The sequence below is a fragment of the Dermacentor andersoni genome, chromosome 1 (genome assembly GCF_023375885.2).
Source record: "Dermacentor andersoni chromosome 1, qqDerAnde1_hic_scaffold, whole genome shotgun sequence".
Taxonomy (NCBI): Eukaryota; Metazoa; Arthropoda; class Arachnida; order Ixodida; family Ixodidae; genus Dermacentor; species Dermacentor andersoni.
Genome location: NC_092814.1, coordinates 280,218,646 through 280,242,917, shown reverse-complemented (window position 1 = coordinate 280,242,917; position 24,272 = coordinate 280,218,646). Strand labels below are relative to the sequence as shown.

Genomic DNA, 24,272 nt, shown 5'->3' with positions numbered 1-24,272 from the left:
AGGGATCAGTATTGTTGCAAATAATGGCAGTAATGCTTTTGGCAATTATGGAAACATTGCTGAAGAAACAAGAAAGAGTTGTACTAGTGGCCCTTGTTGTAGGATTGTGCTTATCTCACACATGCAGAGAGCTTACAGGGGTGGGACTCCTGCGCCAATAGCACCATTTTGATACAAATGAAGATTCCTGCACCGACGTGCACCAAGCACAGAAAGTTGTTAGTAATTGCACCGCATGGCACCAGACTGGCTTTGGCATGTGTGCTCCTGCAGTTGCTACGAACAGTGAGGGGATTCAGTCTCCGAAAAAGAGTGCAACCATTCACATTCCGCACACCATGTGACAGCGCCTCCCGCACAGTTTCTCATAATTTTTGCACTGGACTTTTCAGCGCTTCCAGCATGTAGCTGATTGTGCGGCCACTCCCGGCTGTTGTCGCTGCTGTTGGAACGGCCGGGGCGGCTGTATTTAGAGTGTACTAGAACGCGGATGAGTGGGCCCAGTGGCGTGGCGCCTCCTGCCTGAGGTGCAAAACAACGAAAAGTAGCAAACAAACTAGATATTATCGAGGCATGTGATGCAGCGCGTGCTCTGAGTGTGCGTCCCTGTCCCTAGGGCTGGTATAACATAAGACCATTGCAATCTGTTTTTATGCCCATATTGGCGAGGCCTTAGCCATTCTGACATATCATGAAGGGCTAATGGAAGACTGGGAATACGAACAGATTGGAATAGGTTTACGTTATACCAGAAAGTTAAGTGTTAGGGGCTTTAGAATCACCCTGATTTATTATGTAGAAATGGCTTTCAATAAACCACAGTAGTTCATAACTCCAGCTTCTCCGGAAGTGCATCTCTGGGCACCTCACCCATACTTTCGAGACAGTAAAGAAAATCGTATTTATAAAAATATTTTTGGCTACCTTTCGAAACTTTGGACTCACTATTGCAGAATATGTTTTTTGTAATTGCTACCACTAATTAAACATCTACAGGCACTATTACCAAAATTTGCATGCACTAGACGGTTTCTGTATCAGGGTAATCTGCTTTAAAATTCAGCTTAAGAAGTTGCTTAAGGCAGTTGCAGTACAGCGCTCGTGTTGGTTTATTCTGTGTTTTGTTGTGGTTTTGAAGTGCACTGCCATATTGCATTTTACACCAAAATTCAGATTGGTCTGCTCTTAACTGCTTCAAAACAAAATTGTATCTGCTCCAAATTGCTCCAAAATTAAATTTAGTCTGCTCCAAATGGCTCCATAACGCAATTTTACTTGCTCTGAAAATTGCTCCGAAATGACTTTGGGCAGTCCCACTCCTGACTTTACCAAATAATAAACATTTTGCCAATGTTGGGCGCCTGTCTTTAATTGTATCACATTTATGCATAATTAACTGTCTTACACAAACGACTTGACATTATAATCAGCTTCAGCCATAGATTGCCTGATTTTTTTATATAACCTAGCGAAAGTCTGTCTTTGTGTTAACTCTTGCTTTGCAGCATACAATGAATGTTGTTTGACAGCACTGCTCATGAATATGTTAAACAGCACTCTGGAAGAACACATGGGCATCCTCATCCTTTATGGGGAGCGGCAGCAATAGAATCTGCCCGTCACATTTTAGCTTTGTAAGTGGCACTTTAGATTACATGTGGGCAATTGTAAAGAAAGAAAAAGGATTTAGAAAAGATATGAAAGAAATTTGGGGAGATCAGTGCAACTTTCACCAGCTGTACTTCGTTGACAACAAACTGGTTATGCTGCTGACTGCAGAATTACACATTGGTGATTACCTTGATACTGAGGCTTTCTGGGCTGACAACACCACCACATGCCTTGACTGCTATTGCTGGTTGGGTTCTTAAGGCTGACACTTTACTGCACTTCTGTGGAAACTGCAGCTACCCTGCACTTTCACTTCCCTTCTATCACCCCATTGCTAGTTTAAGCTCGTCTCATGCACTGTGGCACGTTGGGTGCCCTGTGAGCCTTTGTGGCTTTTAGTGCTCACATTTTTCATGGCTTAGTTCGATGGAGTGCCAATATTGAGGAGGAGAGGTTCCAAGTTCATTACCAGTTGCAGTGCTTTCTTTTCCTTGAACTTCTATATTGTGTTATCATTGTCAAGACAACATTATGATCATCATTTCTTGTGTACATACACCTGGTTGCAGATGGGGCACATCTGTACAGCTGTAGTGTAGTTGGTGTTAACAGCTATTTGCTGTAAAATTCGCTGTAAATGTCTGGGTGACATTTTTTACTTCTGGTAGTTGAAAGAGTGTGATTATGTGAAGACAAAGAGGTCAGAAACTTTTGCTCAAATTCTGTATGATGTAGAAGTGTAGCCTAGCAGAACAAATTAGGCAGGTTTGCTTTTTCCAATGTGCTATACTTGCATGCTAGTCAGTCTATTTTACTGGGCAGAGAGCACGTTATGTTGTTTCCACATTATTCTTTAGGCCCTAATTGAGTGATTACCTCTGTTGCAGCTAACTCCAGCAAGCTGTACATCACATTGCGTTTTCACGAAATGGCTACAGAATGTGCCTATGATCATGTGTTTGTCTACGACGGTGACTCCTATAGCAGCCCGCTGTTGGGAACCTTCAGTGGCGAGTCTATACCCCCACCTGTGACGGCAACATCTGGTTCTGTAAGTTGTTCTCTTTATTGAAGCACTGCTGTAGGTGGAGTTTATATTTCTTCATTTCTTTGCAAACCATCTTTCTTTTTCTGGAGTGTTTGTTTTTTGGCATAAATTCGTACACGTGTACTCTGTTTTTAAAGCTGTAATAAATGGAGCAGCTGTGGCTTATTGGCCATTAGTTTTCAGATTATAAAAGCCACTTGTCAAATCCTATGCAGAAGCGTGTTGTTTATTTGAAGACTGGTGGCAGTGCTCAGATATTGATAATTCCCCTTCGTGCTCCCTAGTGCCATTAGCAGCCTTCAGCAAAGACTGAAAAGTCGCTCATTAGAGAGAGAGAGAGAGGGGGACAAAAAGGGACGGAAAGACAGGGAGGTTAGCCAGTGTAAATGCCAGCTGGCTACCCTGTGCTGGGGAAAAGGGTAAAGGGAATAAAAGGAGAAAGAGGAGAGAAAAAAAATAGAAAAATTCACACAGTTACGCAATGTTACGTGCAACAACAGTCAAAGGCGGTCGCCCAATTCACAGGCCCTTAAAATCTTCAGCAAAGGCCTTAAGGCCTTGAGTGCCGAAACCCGTCTGGACCAGTGTTCTAGAACTTTCTCTTCCGTGAAGGGGCGATTGTCCAGTTTTTCGAGCGCGGTCACAAGCACCTTTCTTGGCACCTTGCAACATGGACAGTCACAGAGGAGGTGTGTGATCGTCTCCTTGCAGCCACAGGTGTCGCAAGCAGGGCTGTTGGCCATTCCAATGCGGAAGGAATAGGAGTTCGTGAATGCCACGCCGAGCCATAGGCGGCACAGAAGTGTTGCTTCGACTCGTGGTAACCCTGGTGGAAGACAGAGTTGCAAACGTGGATCCAAACTGTGAAGACGTGCATTTGGAAATTCACTGGTGTTCCACAGAGTTTGCGTAAGCTTGCGTGCGAGGGAGCGAAGACTTGTGACTGCATCTGTTCTTGACAGTGGTATGGGTATAATATGGGCACCATCGTGGGCCGACCGGGCAGCGTCATCCGCACTGTGATTTCCCGAAATTCCGCAGGGACCCGGTATCCACTGGTAGATGATGTTGTGCCCCCTTGTCGATTGTGTGACGGTGGAGTAGCCGGATGTCTGCGACTAATTGCACATTAGGTCCGCGGTTGAAAGGAGACAGCAGACACTGGAGAGCTGCCTTTGAATCACAAAAGATGGATCATGAATGTGGTGATTTAGGACCAATGAACTCCAGAGCAACACGAATAGCTACGAGTTCTGCAGACGTCGATGATGTAACGTGAGACGTCTTTAATTTGATGGTGACAGATTTAGCGGGAATTACCACTGCTCCAGCTGAACTTTCAGAGACAAAACCGTCCGTGTAAACATGGGTGCGTTCGTTGTGCTTGTCATGTAGGAATGAAAGCACGGTTTGTTTGAGGGCGAAAGATGACATCTCCGTTTTCTTTTTGATGCCGGGAATGACAAGAAGGGCCTGGAGTGGATGCAGGCACCATAGCGGTAGAGATAGTCGTGCTTCGGGTGCCAAGTTTGACGGTAAAATTCCATGGTTGGTGGCAATAATTCTGTTAAACGCTGAACGAGGTCGAGCGGCAGGAAGGGAGGCGAGATGATGCGATGGAAGTCGGGCGGAGTGCCTGATGTGCATCCTTAAAGAGTAGACATGAATATACTTATTGATGGGGTGGTCATGCACGATGGCTATTGTTGCTGCCGTGGATGCACACCTGGGAAGGCCAAGACAAGTTCGCAGAACTTGAGCTTGCACAGACTGGAGGGTTCGGAGGTTGGTCTTGCCGGTCCCACCCAGTACAGGTAAGCTGTAGCGTCGAAGACCCAGGAGCAGTGCGTTATAGAAGTGGAGCATCGCACTCACAGACGCACCCCATGATTAGGATTTTAATTGCTCTGGTTGGAAAGCTTGCTTGTTCCACAACTGTTGATGCTGGCTACAGTAGAACCCCGCCAATAAGCTGAGGGACTGCAAGAAAAAAAAAGAAGTAACAGCTGGGAAAACCTAACACTGTAAGGCCCCAAATCGCGCTGAAACAGCTCTGAATGGCTGCCTGTGCTGTTATTAGATGTCTCGATGGTCGTACTGTTACCAGAGATGGTGCATGCATGCGCGCATAATTAAGGGACACGTAGCTACTATGTTCCTTGACAATGGCCCCTTTCCATTCTTAATATTCTTCACTGCAATATTTTGCATATGCTTCTATGGATAACAAACCTGTATTACGGCAAAGCTAACTTTAGAAACCGGCAGAACCACAATCGCGTCAAAACTCTCTTGTCAGGACTGGCGGTTGCATACTTCGGCCATTTTGGAGGCGGGGCCATGGCTGTGGCTTGACAGGCTTAAGCACTTGTATACTTTTATCTCCTTTGTAGTAACGTGTGTGACCGAATTTGCCTCTGCACTGCTAAATTTATGTGACTGCATTAAAAACGCACCATAAGATGTAGGAACATTACAGAATTGTGATGTATCAACTGGGAACATAATACATGGAAGTCAATAGGCTTTAGGCGGGGCCGCGAGAAATGTGACGTAGCAGCCGGGAAAATGCAACAGCGAGGAACGTAACAATGGGGTTCCACTGTACAAAGGTTCTGAGGAAGCCATAACAGATGAGTGTTTAGCAGCCCTTTGTGCAGGCCTGTTTGGTGTGAAGCACAAACAGTCTTTGGTGAACTCAGTTTTGCCGTCATTTATGCCACTCTTTCATATACTGCATAGTAGAGCTGATGCACTTCTTTTAATTGTTCATTTCCTTCTGCTTTGAAGTCAATGTTCATGTGCAATTTGTATATCCTGATTGTGCATTCAGCTGCCGGTAGCTAGCTTTTTTCTCAGTGGACTGTTTTTGGCTTTCTTTCTGCAGATGCTGATTCTTCTCTACAGCGACACTAACTACGTCCTCAAGGGTTTTGTGGCTGAGTACTCCATCACACAGTGTCCATCCAACTGCAGTGGCCATGGCAGTTGTGGTCGTGAATCATGCGTGTGTGACCTCACCTGGGCAGGACCTGACTGTGGCACACCTGTCTGCCCTAGCTCCTGCCATGCTGACCAAAGCCAGGGCAAATGCAGCTTTCCTTGTGCCACAACAAGCTCCCCAGGATCATCTGAGACTCCAAACTGCTGCCGCTGCTCCCATGGTTTTGCTGGGATCTCTTGCAGCTTGCCTGAAAACCCGAATGACTCTGCTGCTGGTTGGCACCTCCTCTCAAGGGGCAGTGTCCCATTTGTTGCCCGTGCAGGACATGCGGGCGTCTATTTGCCTTTCACAGATCAGTTCTTTGTATTTGGGGGCCGCGCGTTTGGGCGTGTGCTGGGGGACTTTCTCGTGTACAACTTCAATGAGAGCGCATGGCACGATTTGACCATTGTGAAGCCACGACCTGCAGCTCGCTGGGGTCATGCGATGGCTCCTTATGCCCACACCATTGCTCTTCATGGGGGTGAGCTTGCCAATGGGAGCCTTTCATCTGAGCTGTGGCTCTACAATGTTGCCAAAAGGGAGTGGACACTTGAGTTGCCTTCACCTGCTGGCCAGTACCCACCTGCTGTTGCACTGCACACGTTGACTCCTGGTGACGGCAATCACCTATACGTCTTTGGTGGTAGGACAGCTGGGGGTGTGTTCTCAGACGCATTGTATCGAGTGAATCCACGAAATGGTACCCAGTGGGAGCGTGTGAGTTATGTAGGTTCTGTGTCTCCTTCAGTTGGCCATGCTGCAGTGTTTCATGCTGAGTCACGATCTCTGCTGGTGCACGGTGGTGTGGTGGTAGACTATGCACGCTTCAGCAAGCTGAGCTCGGCACTGTGGGCATTTCATGTGGATGCCAATCGATGGACACGTCTTCAACGAACACCTCTTGGTGGTGATGCACCCACAGAGCGGGCATTTCATGCAGCAGCCCTTGTAGGTGGCTACATGGTCCTCTTCGGGGGTTATATGCACAAGCACTCATTTGAAGAAAAGTGCTTTGACGACGGCATCTACTTGTACCACTTGCGCTGCCACAAGTGGGTCTCATTCAAGCTTGTCGCGGGGGATCTTCTTGGTAAGTCCGCGGATTGTTCCAAGTTGTCTGCTCGCTCTCATTTTACTTTGTTCTTGGGATGTTTCAGGAATGGGGGGGGGGAAGTGCTTAAAGCCCAGCGAAATGTCCCTTCGGCCAGATTTCTTATAAATGAGTAATATGTACTACTGAATCGATCTTGCCAATGCTACATGGCTGGTAATTGTATAGTTTTCTTGTTAGCAACCTTCAAACGGCACACAGCAACGTGTGCATGTGGCGATTGTCGCTACGACATGTCCCAGCTTGCTACCTCTGTGACTTTTCAGCATGCCACGGGCACTGCCTTATTTCGGAGGTCCTGTCAAGGAGCCCCGTGTTCTAGATCATGCGTAACTTCAAACAAGCAGTAACAGTGTGGATTTTTTGCAGTTTCAGTATCAAAAATGGCTATTTTTGCAAGCTTTTCATTACACTTTCGATCACATTTCAAACATCAAATTTTGCACGGCGCCTCTTCTATATCTACACTATCTTCAACTAGGCTTTTGACGTAGTCCAAAATTTCATTGCAGTTAGCTTAGAATGGTACCCTGAAGGGTCAACTTCTGAAGCAGTGCGCTGATTTTGCTAAAAAAATTTCAAGATGAATAAGCTTACTGCCACTAGAACATATTTCAAATTTTATTACTCTTGAGTGAGCGAGAAATAAGTGGTCATCACATTGTGCAACTGAATGTCTCAGCTTAAGAAAGCTATAATTTCAAAAATAATATATAATAATTTCTTCTGAATAGACACTTTGTCGATTTTCTATAGTACAGGGTAAGCACAGCTAACTATTCTACACATTTTTCATAAATATTGCATAATTTGAAAACAAAGTGTTACTTCCTTGTTTTCAATGTATGTCAGAAATCGGATTTTTCTTCCTCTTTGAAGCAACTTAGAAATTCAAGAAGTACATAGTCATGCTCCTTGTTAAATTTCAGTCTAGAAACCATCATTAAAGCATGTCTTGCCAATGCGGTTTGCAAAGCATAGTTTTCCTGGATGCTGAGTTTGGGTGAAAAAGCGTGAACTGAGAATAACAAACTTGAAAGATTTCAAAGCGTGCCAGTTGATTTCCCGGGCCATTGTTATCAATCAAAAGCTTTTGCTGCATATTTTGGGCCCTCGTCTTGTACTCGACATTGCTCAACGGCAACTGCTTTAAGCTTTCTCCTGTTTCCTAACATCTTAAACCTGTCAAGAGCCCTTATCTGTGTTTGTGAGATGCTTGTCTTAGTAACTTGCTCAATATGCTTGCTTGTCTGCACTTCATAATACAGCTCCAGCTTCTCAGAAATTCTCTCTATGCTTTGTACCCTCGAACTAAAGCACAGCCAAGGCTGCTGCAGTCTCCACCATTCCCAGGGACACCAACTCAGTCTTCAGGCATCTTTTTCACACTAAAGCATTAGATGATTTATTTGCATTTTGCATCTGCACCCTGGAACATTGGGCAAGAAGCCCTGGCTTACTAAGCTTGTTGTAAATAGGCATAAGCTTTTTGGCAATGTCTCTGTTAAAGCCTGGACGATGGGTGCTGGCTGTGAGGACTTGGCAGCATCAACTAGGACCAATTCCAATCCGAGTATTTGCCAAGCATGATCCACCAATCTGAGTGTCATTATTGGCTTGCCAATCAATCCGGACTCACCACAATTGAATATATACCTCTTTTTTTTTGTTCTCTTCCCACCAAACTGAGTTTTAGTTTGTTGTTTAATCGCAACTCGCCACAGACTTTTTCTAGCACTTTTTCTGCAAGTCATGCTGCAGCCTCGGTAGGTCTTTTAAGCCAAAAAGTGCAAAGAATTATCTTTCGAACAAGGACATTCATTCCAAGTTCAGTTTCTCTTGTGCTTCGTGGCTGCATTTTGACGACAGCATTCATGGGTGTTTTTGTTGGCATGTGCATGCCATCATCACATGCAAAATGGTAATTTTCTTCTGTTCTACAGCACAGATAGCAACCAACCTTTTTGAGAATCTTCTTTATTAATTAAGTTGAGAAATCCAAAACAATATAAATTTAAAACTTTATATTTTTAGTGAATATCCAGATTTTAGCTCCACATCCTCTCTTTTGTTGCAGAAGTGGAGTGCTCTTTGGGTCAAGTGCCATGAAATTGAGAAATACTGAACAATAGTCAAGGGTATTATAATTTAGTCAGCTATTTTTGTATTCCGTTACCAGTGAATAGGCTACAGTTTGTAAAGTTTGAGATTGCAGGTTGGAAATAGGTGTTGATCTGTTGTTGACTGGCTGACTCTTTATACGTGCTTTCTTGGCATCATTGCTTTATTTGCAGAATTAGAAGGACACCATAGTTAAAACAATTTACTGGGTTGTGCTGGCACATCATGCTTTTGGAACTCTTGCAGCATTCATTAAGCACAAAAAGATTACTTATTAGTAGTAAAAATCTAAATTGAAGCCCCACGGGCTCATTTTCAGTTTCTTTTGTGTTAAAACTGTAGCAGCAATGATATGATCATCATGTGGTGTCCCAGATTTCACTAACTTGGTTAGCAAATAATTAACATTTGTTAGTCATCCCAATCTGTGACCTGCCTTTCATATTTACTTTTAGGTAATTTTCTGGCATACACATTTGCCATTTCAGAAACACTCCTAATAATCTAGCTTGAGTTCGTATCTTGCTGCTTCTTGGCATGAGGTCTTTGTATAATTCTTCTAGAAGTTTCTTAGTAAAAAATGTGCAGATCCCACGTGCTGTGGGAATTGATGTTAGCGAAGCTTTTCGTGCTGGATGCTTTGATTGGCGATAATTAGTGGTGATGTTGACAGCGAAAGCTTAATTTCTTCAACATTTAGGCTAACACACAGTTTATGTTAAACGTTACCTTGTGTGCACCACTGCTGTTTGTCTGCGTAGTACACAGAACACACAGGGAGAGGTGTTTACTTGAGGCATTGTTGTACGCCATATTTTATAACCTCTGAAATGGTTGAACATTGTCATTGCCTCACATGGCACATCGCATTGTGGCAGAATTATTAAACTTGAATTGGATTATAGGGCTGTACATGCCAAAACCACACTCAGATTATGAGGTACGCCGTAGTGGCAGACTCCGTATTAGTTTTGACACCGTGATGTCCTTTACGCTGTCCCAAAGTCTAAGTGCATGTGCGTTTTCTATTTCGCCCCCATCGGGATGCGGCTGCCGCGATTGGGATCAAATCCACGACCTCTAGCAATGCCATAGCCGCAAAGCTAATGCGGCGGGCACAGAAGTGTTGATCTGACGATCGACCGCTTCCATAGTGTCTCCTGGACCCTGCGGTGCGCTTTAATTAATGCGGCTCTGCTTTTGCATGCCCCGCGTAAGTTGCCCGCTTGACATATTTGCATGCCGTTTATTTTTCAGAAATAGCAGCGACGTACTGTACCGTACCTTGAACTTAAGCTTATCCTGTGTCCCCGCAACCGCTGTCGTATAGTAGTGGGGTTTCCTTGCCTTCTCACGTCACCTCCCCTTCTCTTGTATGGGAACAGCCTCATCTCCTCCCTCTCCTTCTTCTCCTTTTTCTTCTCTCTACAGTTCTATCTGTGTCCCCTCTGGCCTCACACGTTAGTAGAAAGGGAAGCACTGCACTTTCTGCAATGCTTCTGAGGCGAGTCACAGATAATTACAGTTGCCAAGCAGCCATTGTGGCGACTGCCAGGCAGCTCCAGAGGGTATTGTGCACATTCAACGCGTTTCTTCCGTCTCTCCCGTCGCCTTTCCTCTCTTGCTTGCGCCTGTCATCTATATACACGCTCTCAACCACCCCCGGACTCGGTGTGCGCCACAGCAGCAGCACCAGCAGCAGCAGTGGGAAAGTTGAAGGAAGAGGCAAAAGAAGCTTCGCTTTAAAAAATTTCACTGATGATTACGATACTTTGTAATGCGAATTTTGAGTGCAGCTGTTTAGGTGTTTTGAATTCACAATATATTGTGGCAAAGAATTTGACACTAAACAAAAGGGTGCTCTCGGCGGCGGTTCTGAGCCTCTGCTTGGGCAGCTCGTTTAGCAACATTTCCACCAGTTGCCTCACTCGTTCAGAAAGAAAGCGTGAACATGGGAACGCGTAGCTCGCATGGAGCGCATTGTCTAGCGGTGGCGGCGGAACCACAGGTGAAATTGCGCATGTGCAGTCGGCCCGAAGCCCATGCCAGCGCTTTGTTTCCGCGCTCGCCACATGCCTGGTCACCACTGGCACTCCACTTTCCTCCTCACCCTTTCACCATACCCTCCTTTGCGTTCCACTTCATAGTTCTGCTGCACCCTCCTCTACACCTTTCTCCTCGCGCCTTTTCTCTTTTGCCACTTTTGGTGTGTTCGTTCGCTCGGATACAAGTGACGCCGATGCTCGCCGCAGGAACGGCCGCCTAAGAGTGGTGCTCTAAAATCAACGAGAAAATGGTCATTCGCCATCATGTGATGCCCTTACCCTTGCATGTATTAATCCCTGTGCCAGTTGCCTTTGTACTTCCATTCTGGCATCACACATGACATAGTAGGTAGGGCCCTTTATTTTTCAGTACAGCTATTTTAGACAATTTTTGCACCCTTGTTACATATTTATGAAAGGTTAAAGGTGATTCCTCTGTGAACAGCTGCATTCAGAAAATGTAGTTGTCAAATGAATAAGGAAGGCTCTGGAGTCTGCACACCAAGATCTTGGTCGTGAATGGGCTTTGGCCCCTCCTAGAAGTGTATAGAAAAATTCAAAATAGTAAATTTCAGCTGCTACACTTTATAACCTTGTCAACATTAAGCTGCAGTAAGCTTGACGTAATAGTTCTGCGGAAACCCGCAAGGTGGAGAGAAGTAATTAATAAAGGGCCCTGCCCTGCCATCTGCTAGCCGCCTGGTTGGCTCAGATGGTATAGCTGCTGCCCCTGAAAGGTGTTGGTCCTGGGCTCGAGTCCCGGACCAGGACGAATTTTTCTTCAACTCCGAGGCTTTTCTTTCGGGGAACCTGTACGGGTTTCCTTTGTAGCAATTGCTACGAACAGGTGGATGTCTGATTTTCCCTTTATTAATTACTTCTCTCCACCTTCCGGGTTTCTGCAGAACTATTACATCAAACTCTTGCCTTTGCTTCGAGTTGTTGACAAATTCGACTTCACCCTGCCATCTGCTAGCCGCCTTGTTAGCTCAGATGGCAGAGCGGCTGCCCCGGAAAGGCGGTGGTCCTGGATTTGAGTCCCGGACCAGGACGAATTTTTCTTCAACTGCAAGGCTTTTCTTTCGAGGAACCTGTACGGGTTTCCTTTGTAGCAATTGCTACAAACGGGTGCAGTAAGCTATTGGAAGACTTTCAGTAATAACCATATAAAAGCAATTAGGCCAAAGCTGCTCCAAATATGTTCTCCAAATGGTATGGCACAATGACATGGGTTATTGGCTGAAGAAATATCAACTTACAGTGCCAAGTTAATAGCTATCCTCCGCTGATTTGAGAGTATCAGATGAATACATGCTACCTCACATTAGACATATGCAGCTTTTACTTTGTTGCAAATATTAAATGGCTGCTATGCTCAAGTAATGTGTATTTAAAACTACCACAAATTTGAGATAGTGACATTCAGTATTCATGGTGAAGGAACAAAAGAAAATATAAGTTGGACAATGCTTCCTTGGAGCAACCTGTTAAGCGTGGTTGTGAATAAAGCCTGTGGAGTATTCACTGTTCTGTTGAGCAGCAAATGTCTAATTAGAGTAGAGAAACTATTTAACCTCTTAAGTAACAATATAAGCACGAAACCTTCAATGCAAAAGTTGTAAAGCATGTTTAAAAATATTTCATTGAATGGTTTTAACGAAGATAGCTATTGGGGCTATAAGTTTATAAAGCTGTAAAGGGAGTAAATGAGGTTTTTAACCTTCCACATGACTAGATAATTGCATACAGCAATGTTTATGCCTTGAAAAAAGGTTTGAATGAAAGATCTATGCTGCAGGGTGTGGGGTTCTCCTCCCGTGCTCTTGGGACAAAGGAAAGACAACACAGTAGTGCAAACAATCACAAGGGCATTTATTGCACCTTTCATAGATCAATGCCAGCTAGCCGAGTTGCTATCCACAAAACATGCCGATGGGCGCGCGACAAATCTAGAAGTCCGACTCACCGCGACCGGATAGCGAGCGAATATGTTTGCCCCATGCTGGATCCCAACGCCTGGTCGTTCGCGCGTACTGTCACGCGAGACGGTCTCGCAGAAGCATGGGTCGGCGCACGCGTGGCACGGCACGTCCGTCCCGTTCGCTGTCCCAAATCCAAGAGAGAGCGCCTTGTCTTACCCGCACCCAAGTAACCCCGCAGCGGCGCGACACTCGCGCCATCTCTCGCGCTGCGCTTCAACCACATCGACCGCCGCGGGCGTCACGGAGGCCACGCGGCGAAGCGGGATTGCAGGAGATGGGGGAAAACAAGATATCTGGGGACGCGCGAGACTCGCACATCCCCACAAGGGGAAACTTGGAACGTATCTATAGGCTGTGAGCAAAAATAATGCATAGAAGGCAGCAGCCATGACCACATCGCCATCCACTACAAAGACACCCTCATGCCCTTTCTGCATTCTGTCAGTAGCAAAAAAGGTGACAAGTTTTAAAGATTTGCCATGCGCTGTCTGTTGCAATCTTGCATGGTGACATCACTTCAGCACATAAATTATCTTTGAAAATTGGGATGTTATGACTGCCATCTTGTATCTAGGACTGTCACAGCTTATGAGTACATGCTGTCTATGTGTAGAAGCAATCATTTAGTTGAAACATGTTTGAAAGCGTCAACATCACTTCTTGTAAGCACTTACTCATGTGACACTTTATTTAATCTGTGGCTTTCTGTTTGAGCTTGGAATAATTAAAATTCTAAGAGTTGTATTGATGGAAGTAGCTGATTAGGATGTTTTTTAATGAGGTCTACAATTTTTTCATCTGAGGTTTTTTGATGAAGACAGTGGGTAAAAATTTAGCTAAATAATTTTTGTTTATAAAGCTGCTAGAATCACAGAAAAAAATTCTTGAATTGTGCAAACTGGCAGTGAATGACACTGTGTTGGTTGTGTCTGCCTAGTGTGCATCTGCGTTTTTTTTAAGGCTCGGCACAAGTTACCGAAACCTTATCTACTAAGCAGCTCATTGTTTGGTACACGCATGTTCTGCAAGTATAGTAGCACTCTTTTTACAATAGGACTCCACTAACATGTTTCTCAATCATAGGTTTTCTCAGTTAAAACGTCACCAAAGTCTGATTCTCATGATGCTAACAACATGTTTGGATAATCTGTTCCTTTGGCACTATGTTCTGTCACATGGCCCTGTGAAAAGATATTGCACTGGTTCTACTGTATACCCTATTCCTGGTAGCGTGCAGCTCATCGTTTGCCATTATGATCATAAATGGCAAACAAATTGCATGTCAATTGTGCATTGGAGATTGCATAAAGTTTGCAATTTATTATAAAATGTGTAAGGAATACCAAAAAGGATAAGTGTATGAAAACTGGCATTAGTACTAATGGCAAAAGTGAGGGTAGCATATGGTGCTGAAATAAATCTGGATGTGATTACATATGAAGTAGGCCTCTGAAATATAGCATGTAGTATTAAAGTGTATGTATGTACACAGTAATACACCCATGAGCTCCTTTGTGTTTCCATGTCTTAACACCAGCTAACACAGGGCAGGGAGCTTTGAGATAAAAATGTGAGGTCCAAGAAGCTGCTGTAAGAAGTGTTGTGGATGTAGGTGGGAAATCAGTCGTTGATAATGGTCAAGCCCTTTTGTCCATGAAATCTCTCAAGCTCCCATTATGGCTGTTCATTGCAGCAATTGTCCACTGAGGATGGTGGGCATTGAAATCTCCAGTACCATTATGAGGGCCTGTGGAAATTTGCAACAAAGATGATAGGTAGAAAAGGTCAAGTCTTTGTCTAGGAGGTGGGTAGGTGCTGATAATCAAAAATATGTCAACTAAGTTTCAATATCACACAAATCTATTCGTTGCTGTCATCTAGGTCAAGCATACGCCGGACGTAGTTATGCTATAGTGTACACAAATGAACACTTTGGTCTTCACAAGATGATAGGTTAGTGTATCCTGAAAGATGTAATTGGTGGTATGAAGTTTGACCGTACACCAGTATATGGGCAGATGAAGTCGTTTGTACTATCTGCCGCATCTGCCATGCACTGCGCCGATTGGTCCACTTTCCGTATAGATGTTAAACAGCATTGTGGTGGCATCACTTCGCCACCTGATATAGAAGGCCTTATTGTATCGTCAGTGCAGGAGACAACAAAGTTCATTAGTACACCTACTTCAGTAACGACAATTGATCTTGAGCATAAATTCCCCCATGCAATTTTTTCTTGAGTGGAAAGGAAATGTAGGAGGACTAGGTCTTCATCACATTTTGTCTTATGTACGTGAGCACAATAGAAATTACTTTGTCACCTTCAAAAGTTGAAAAGGAATGGTCGAGGACTTTCTCTTCATCACTGGATCCACAAAAACTACTTTCTATGATTTGGCAAATAGTATGAAGTCTTCATGTTTCTCAACAAGAACATAATTTCTGGGCTTTAGCTCGTCACCAGTCTTGGATAAAAATGAGTGCAGGTCGCAGGAGACTTCTTTATGAGAGAAGTTCATATAATACAACCATTTCCTATCCGACAGACTCTCACTGCCTTCTAGAGGTGGTCAGTCAACTTGATTTTCCTTTCACGATGCTGAGGTTACTTATTTATCACAAGATTTTTTAGGCTATTCTAATATAGATGATGCCGTATCATACTTTACTCATTTTATTATCGACGCAGCACAAAAGGGCATACGACAAACAAATGGTCTTTCATGCAGAAGACGTGTCCCCTGGTGGAACGAAGATTGCAAAGAAGCACGAGAGAGGCAGAATAGGGCATGGGGCACACTTAGTTGATTGCCAAATGTGAAGAATCTAATTTAATTCAAGCATATGAAATCACAAGGGAGGCGCACACGATGACAGGCAAAAAGAGAAAGCGGGGTGAGCTTTCTATGAGGTATCACTTCTTACACACAAGAGAATAAATTATGGGATGGTGTAAGAATGTTCAAGGCACAGCAAATTCAACCATTACCTTTGGTGAACGATAAAGGACATAGCCTGGACGAGCAGGCCGATGCTCTTGGAGAGCATTTTGCACGTGTGTTCAGCGCCATCCATTATTCGAAGTTATTCCTAAAACACAAACAAATAGCAGAAATGATTGTACTTGATTGTAAATGTACACTGAATGAGCCATATAACCATCCTTTCAGTATTGCCGAGCTGAGAGCTGCCTTGATCGCATGCAAGAGCTCTGCACCAGGACCTGATAGAATAATGTATGACATGATTAAGAACGTACACACTGATACACAACTGACACTACTTGCGCTTTTGAACACTATTTGGGCTGCCGGATATCATCCACCCGCATGGAAAGAAGCGATTGGGGTCCCAATTTTGAAGCAAGGTTGGTGGCAAGTTACCGCCCGATAGCTCTCACAAGTTGCCTTTGTAAGCTGCTTGAGAACATGATTAATCGGCGGCTCATACATTTCCTTGGCCTAAACAAAATGCTTGATCCCTATCAGTATGGATTCAGAGAAGGAAGATCCACAACCAATCACCTTGTGCGCATTGAGAGAAATATCCATGACGCATTTGTACACAAACAGTTTTTCTTATCCATATTCCTCGATATGGAGAAGGCATATGACACAACGTGGTGCTACTGAATCTTGAGAGACTTGTCGGGAATGGGCATCCGTGCCAATATGCTAATCCTAATAGAAAGCTATTTGTCCAATCGTACCCTCCGCGTTAAAATCGGGAACATATTTTCACGTCCATTTATGCAGGAAACTGGTGTACCTCAGGGAGGCGTGCTCAGCTGCACACTCTTTATAGCTAAGATGACCACACTTTGTGCTTCATTACCACAAGCCATTTTTTATTCTGTCTATGTGGGTGACATTCAAATAAGCTTAAAATCCTGTAACCTTGCAGTGTGCGAGATGCAAGTACAGCAGGGCTTGAACAAGGTGTCTGAGTGGGCAGAAAAAAATTGATTTAAAGTGAACCCCCACAAAAGTTCTTGTGTTCTTTTTTACAAGAAAGAGAGGCCTGGTTCCAGATCTGTGCGTGTAACTATGTGGACAGCAAATACCTGTCAACAAAGAGCACAAATTTCTAGGTGTAATACTTGACTCTAAGTTTACTTTCATCCCACACATAAAATATCTCAAAGCGAAATGTCTAAAAACAATGAACTTACTGAAAATACTATCTCACACAACATGGGGTAGCGACAGGAAATGTATAATGAATATATACAAGAGCCTCATTCAATCATGGCTAGGCTATGATGCCATAGTACACAACTCTGCCGCCCTGAGCGCACAAAAGATGCTGGATCCCGTCCACCATCTGGGTATCTGCCTGGCTACAGGCACCTTCAGAACAAGCCCCATTGAAAGCTTATATGTAGAATCGAAGGAGTGGTCACTCCATCTGCAGAGATCATACATCAGCTTCACATATTTCTTTAAAGTGCACTCTAATCTTGAACATCCGTGTTCTAAAGCCATTAATGATTTGACGTGCACTGAGCTTTTCTATAATCGACCCTCTGTGAGACGGCCTTTTTCACTGTGTGTAAGGGACCTTAGCATGGAAATGGATGTCCCACCCTTCGAACATCGCTTAATGCCTCCAGTGAAGCAGCTACTGCCATGGGAGTGGCAGGTAATTGAATGTGGTATATCTTTTGTAACAGTTGCAAAATACGCACCAGAGCTGGAAATTCGAATGCATTTCCATGAACTCCATTCAAAGTACTCTTGTTTTGAATTCTACACCAATTTGAAATTGATTTTATTCATTATAGATTACAGGTTATAAAATAAAATAATATACAGAAAGAGGTCCCATAGCCAATGACTGTATCGGGACCTCCTGTTATTTATAAATATGCATTTTATAAAGCAACGAATAGAACTATATTAAAATCATATATAAGCAAATATGGAAGAAAGTAAGTACTGGAGAATGCAAAACAAGATTAGGAGTTAGTTACAAGAAATATAACGAAGGAAATTATACAATTGCAAAGAGCAAATGCAGCAAAACTAAATGAACTAAGCGAATTTAACAGTAATGGACAAAACATTTTACCCAAACATGCAATACAAAAAAAAAATTTCAAATATACATGACCATAAATACAACAATAGAAACAACAACAAAAAGAACTTCGAAATACACATGACTATTAATAAAAATGAAAGGTATCAGAACAGCAGAATATTTGAAGTAATAAGGGTGAAGAAAAAAAAAGAAGAAGAAAAGAAAAGAAAAAAAGTTAATGTTAAATATTTTCTGTTAGAAAAAAATTTTTCAGGTGTTTTTTAAATATGGATGTTGAACGCGAAGTTTTGACGCAAAGTGGTATGGAATTCCAAAATGAAAAAGCTGCAAAATGAACTCGCTGTTTGCCATAGTTGGTGCGCACCTGAGGTAAAATGAGATTATTGTGTAAAGCAAATCTAGTGACATTAGCGTTTATCAGGCACGTTTTAGGAATTATACATGCACTTCATTATTCAATAACTTAAAAATAAGTATACCCAGATTATACAACACAGTTTCTTTGACGGACAGAATGTTATTAGAGGGTAGCAATCGGAGAGCTCTAGTAATATAGGGACTAGAGGTGACTATTCTAATTGCTTGGTTTTGCAAAGTTTGAAGTGAACTGAGGTGAGTATTATATGTATTTCCCCAACATATTAACAAGTAGTTAATGTGTGAGTGTATAAAAGCGTAATATAGTGAGACAAGTGTAGAACAGTTAAAGAATTGGTGGGCTCTAATCAGTAACCGAATGCCGTAAGCAACTTTCATTTAAATATTCGAGACATGATAATGAAACTTGAGGTTAGAGTCTAGTTCTACCCCTAAGAATGAGCAATGAGTGCTAGAAGGGATTAAATGGGAACCAAGAATCGGCAATGGAACTGAACAAGATGGTTTCTGCGGGGAATTAAATACAATAAACTTGGTTTTCGAGGGATTAATAACAAGATTATTATTTATACAACCAGTTTGTAACCTTAGCCAAGTCATTATTGAGTTTAGTAACCAAGGATTAAATATTTTTATCGTAGTTAATAATTGTTGTGTCGTCGGCGTACAATACACAGTGTGAGGATGTTAGACAGTCAGGCAGATCATTAATGTAAATTAAAAATAATAAAGGTCCGAGAATAAAACCCCGTGGTACCCCTAGGTTAGTAACCTTAGCTTCGGAAAAAACATTAGAAATTTTAACTATGTTATGTCTATCCTGCAGATAGGTTCGTAGTAACATTAGTGCTGGTCCAGTTATGCCTAGAGCTTCCAACTTTAAAAACAAAATGTGATGGTTAATAGTGTCAAAAGCTTTCGTAAGATCAATAAAAACTGAACCAGCAAAATACCCTTTATCAATAGCTTCCTTTAAGCGGTCCGTTATGGAGATAAAAGCAAGGTCGGTCGAATAGCCAGGACGAAAACCATACTGAGAATTGGAAAGAATATTAAATTTAGACAGGTAATTGGTTAATTGAGTAACAGTCAACTTTTCAGTCACTTTACTAAAGAATGGCAGTATACATATTGGGCGGTAATTTGTTAGTAATGAATGATCGCCTCTCTTAACTGGAATTACCTTTGCTCGTTTCAGCTCAGATGGAAAAATGCCAGTCCTGAATATTAAATTGATAATAAAACATAAAACATCACACATGAGATGAGCAACTAGTTTTATGTTACTAGGATGAATATTATCAAGACCGGCACTGGTTACTTTGAGCTTGCGAATGACATCAAGAACCTCATGGGGAGTTGTAGGGTAAAGAAAAAATGAATGCGGCACATGAGTCATTGACAAAGGACGGCTACTGATGACTGGTTTGTTCGGAAAAAAGGCATCACTGAACGCTCTTGCTATCTCAAATGGTTGATCATATGTAATGTGATCGTTTGTGATGGTATCGATAAATGAGAGTTGTTCATTTCTGCGCAAAAGGGAATTTAAAGCTTGCCACTTTTGTCTTGAGTTACTGCCAGACTGACCAAGTTTGTGCTCATAGTAGCTCTTCCTTGCATTCTTTATTTTGCTGTTGAGTGCGTTGCAAAATTTTTTGTATCGTGCAGAGAGGGCGACATTAAAAGGTTGCCTTTTAGTTTTTTTATATAGGTTGTCACGTTTCCGCATATTGGCTAGTATGCTAGCATTTAACCAAGGGTTTTGAGGAAGGGAGAGGATTTTCTTGCATTTTTTCTTGACAGTATGTGAATCGATTAATGATAACAAAATTACCGAGAACAATGCATCAGAATCGCATGTTGGCATGTCTTACGTGGCTGTTGGTCCCTCTTTCTCTGAATCAGGTGTATTGAACCCCTATATGTACAAGTATCTTTACTGCAGAAGCCTATGCAGTACATCTGCGGTTAAACACACAAGGAAATTGAAACTGGAGAAAGCAGTAATATTCACAGACTCGTGAAGTGTCATAAAAGCACTGATGTTCTTAAGAAAACACAAAAATCCTGTTTTCATTCAGCTTTACTCATACTTGTGCAATATTTATTCATTGCATAGGCATGTGATAATATGCTGGGCTCCTGGCCATAGATGTATCGAAGGTAATGTGCTGGCAGACCAAATGGCCACATCAATTACATCTCAAGCTGCTAGTCCTACTGCTGCTATTCCTGCCACAGATCTCAAGCCTATTTTCCGAATGAAACTGGGAATCCACTGGCAACACTTATGGGACAGTGAAACAAATAATAAGCTTCACTTGATTAAGCCAAAGTTAGGTTTCTGGCCCTCTATTACAAAAACACAACGAACTGATGTTCTGTCCTGTTGTCTCAGAATAGGACACACACATGGTACTCACAGTGTTCTACTGACAGGCAATGAACCTCCAACCTGTGGTAGATGTGGTGAGAGGCTCACCATACTCCACGTGTTTGTGGAGTGTCAGAAAGCCAAAAGCGAGAGAAGAAACCATTTCCCTCTAGCATACCGCTATTGTATCCCTCTCCATCCTGCTATGCTTCTTGGTAAAGAACCACTTTTTAACATCAAAGCTGTCCTAGGTTTCTTGAACGATGTTGTTTTTCATGTAAATAGCCCATCCTTTGTCAGAATTTGTCAGAAGCAAAAAATTTTCAAAGAGCACTACTGCCTTAACAGAGCCCTTGAAGCGCAAGGACCTGAAGGCTTGTGCTACAGAAGGACTACTATCACAGCAGCATCCTCTGGGGAGGATACTGGGGAGGATGCTGCTGTGATAGTAGTCCTTCTGTAGCACAAGCCTTCAGGTCCTTGTGCTTCAAGGGCTCTGTTAAGGCAGTAGTGCTCTTTGAAAATTTTTTGCTTCTGACAAATTTTAGTATATTGTTGTAAATTCTTTCACAATGTATCTTTCGTGTCCTTGGCATGCTTCATAGTCATTGCCATAATTGTATTACATGTAACTTTTACACACTTTACAGCGACCGTCTTTTAGGCCCCTTTACAGCCCCGTCAAATCTATTGCTCGTACTTCATCACTTCACTTCTAACTCATTATCACTGGCCTGGCGCTCTTTGGTCATACTTAGCCCTTGCGCCACAAAGCACTATATTCATCAACTCCACCACCTGCTTCATGCGGCAATGTTACCTTACAGAGAATCAGTGGTACCATTTTTGTTAATGCAGGTAGGGCTGTTTTGAGGAAGGCTGTGCTTTATATCAGCAGCATTTTATAATTTGTCGAGAAAGCCTGAGCAATGTTACAGACAGTTCAGCAAATCAATGTAGTTTGAGTTGAAACTCATGTGTGTAACAGTCCTCTGCAGCACTTACTATAACTTTTTATTGGTCTTACCTAAAATACTACATACTGAATGGCATTCTTCTCACAGTGGGCAGTACTTCTAACAAGGCAGATGGTTTGAGCACTTGCACACATAGAGCTTGATATTTCATGGTTGCAACAAGGTACACTTTGAGGAACTTGTGATTTGGTGTTTGTAAAAAGGAAAACAAAAATTCCTTTAGGCCTACACAAACATTTTCACAGAATGCTAGCAGCGATTACCAAGTGGCTAAAAAAAAAAAAGGCAGTACATACTTGAAATGGTTTCTTCACTGGGCAAATTTTTTTGTCTCTGCCCTTATTTAAGGCAATGGAGCTTGCCTTAACCCTGTAAGCACCTACACATGCATCTTAATTTTACAATGTTTAAGGTCATGGCCGCGGTGATCGGTGTCCCGGTGTGTACTCTCACGTGATGGCTCTCCGTCGTGGTCACACTCTCCTGGTATTGGGAGGCTACCGAGGAGTCATGTCCTCTGACCTCTGGGCTTTTCTCTTACCGACCACTATTACACACGCTTATTCAGATTCAGCCTCTGGAGCCTGCATTCGGTGAGTGTTTGCTCTTTATTTTTTCTAGATCTTGCATTCTCTTTTTTTGTGTGCCTCTCATGCCTCCTATCATGTGTGACAACATATGGAAAGCTGTTCTACTTCTGGCAGCTCTACCCTATAGAAGAAAATGGGTGGAAGCATGATTCTTACATTCTCTTTTTCTTGTATGTGGTAGTACATGATGCTTCAGTAACCACAGTACACAAGATTAGCTGGTGTGTGCTGCATAATAATATAGCTTCATTACTGTGATTTTTTACTTTAAACTGTTGGAAGCAAAAGCTGCATGCATATTGAGTCACAAAACATTACTCTACACCACATGGATCAGAAATTATATGGGCTTGCACTGCAATGCACTGGAACTCTGTAATTATATACTTCTCGGGACATGTTTGCTGTTTGCAAGCTAGAACACATACAGCTTGTCATTGACAATGAGCAAGAAGAATAAGGGGATCAAAGGGGCTGGTGTTTTTGCTAGTCACGATCATACAAAAAAGCAGAAACTGATGCCAGAGAAATCATAGGGGAAATCAATTGTTACGTTTAATAGAAATTGAAAAATAATATTGTAAAAGGAAATAAAAGTGGGGAAAAAGATAACCTGCTACAACAGGGATCCAAACCTACATGTTCCGCATTATGTATGCATTTATTTAGCAGTTAACCCTTTACCCGCCGTTGACGAGTATAGTCTTTATGAAATTTTGTACCAACGTAACCAGTGACGACTATAGTCGTCATAAACAAAAAAATTGTCACACAGCGAACCTGTGGTGGCTCTACTCGTCCTATTGCATATAGCGTCGATTCCTGATACTAGATGGTCACACTTGTCCATGATGTGCCATTTGTGTCTCGCCTTTCATTATATTGCCACCTCGGACACCGCTGCATAAAGCATGGCTTCATCCTCGAAACGAGGCAAAGAAATTGTTTTGATCACTCCTCATTAGACGACAGCTCTGTAGAGTTTTGCGCGGAAATGGAAAGGGATGTGTTCTCATCTGAGGAGTCTGATGACGATGATTCTGTAGATAGACCAGAATACCTTACGGCTGTCCGTGAGTCTCCAATATGAAGACAGCCTACTAACTGCTTTATGAGCTGCCGAAATTTAGCCACTATTCATGTACATGTTTTGGCACCGTTTAGGTTATTTTTTGTTCGTATTCTCTTTTTTCTTAGTGTTTCAAGCCCTGCAAAATGCTTTTATGCAAGACACTAGGGCCATGCAGTGAAGCCTTCTTCAAACGATCTTTTTATGCAATTTGTGAAATAAGGGAACTCCATTGAACTGTAATAATGGTGCTATTTTACTCAGAAAAAAAAAAACGCTTTACAAACGAAGTGAAAGAAAGTATCAGGTAAATTTGGTAAAATTTTCTTTTTTTTTCGCAGTAGGAAAAGGGTTAAGCTACCACGACACCATCCTCTTGTGCAATTTACTTCGGTATTGAGCAGTTTGGATCCACTCATTCTTATTGCTCATTGCATAGCGAGGGTCTCAAATTTGACAGTCTTGATGCCAGGAGCTAGCATACGAGTGCTTATTGGCCATTCGCCTGCTCCTGAGCTTAAGTACTATATGATGCCTGTGGTTAAAATGATGTTCCATGTGCGATGCCTTGGCTATGAGTGGTGTTGGCTAACACTCTCAGGGCTAATCTTGCACGCATACACAGACACAACAAAATGGCGACTAGGCTGGGAAGCCCAGTAAAGCAGAAGTAAGAAGGCTCTCAGTTTTTAATAGCATGGCTGTTACCATTGTTGAATCACATGGCATGTGATTGATCTAGCTCTCCTGCTTGAAAGCAGATGCCTGGATGCACTCAGATATAAATGTGTGTGCCATGCTTTGGCTACAAAATTTGGTGTACTATACTCATGGAATGAGATGCGACAATTAATTATTAAAGTAGAACACCCAATAAGTGCAATATGCGAGTGTGCACTGTCACGCTGCTATGCATTTGGTTGCTAAAGACGGC

General features: G+C 42.7%; 1 protein-coding gene across 1 annotated transcript in view; it reads left to right on the top strand.

The window, feature by feature from the left end:
* Positions 1–24,272, top strand: part of Megf8 (multiple EGF like domains 8) — a 221,282-nt gene that overhangs the window by 21,715 nt on the left and 175,295 nt on the right. Inside the window, exons 3-5 of the mRNA XM_050196139.2 lie at positions 2,499–2,662; positions 5,547–6,735; positions 22,092–22,272. Coding sequence (XP_050052096.1) covers positions 2,499–2,662; positions 5,547–6,735; positions 22,092–22,272 — 1,534 coding nt within the window. The remainder of the gene's footprint in view (positions 1–2,498; positions 2,663–5,546; positions 6,736–22,091; positions 22,273–24,272) is intronic.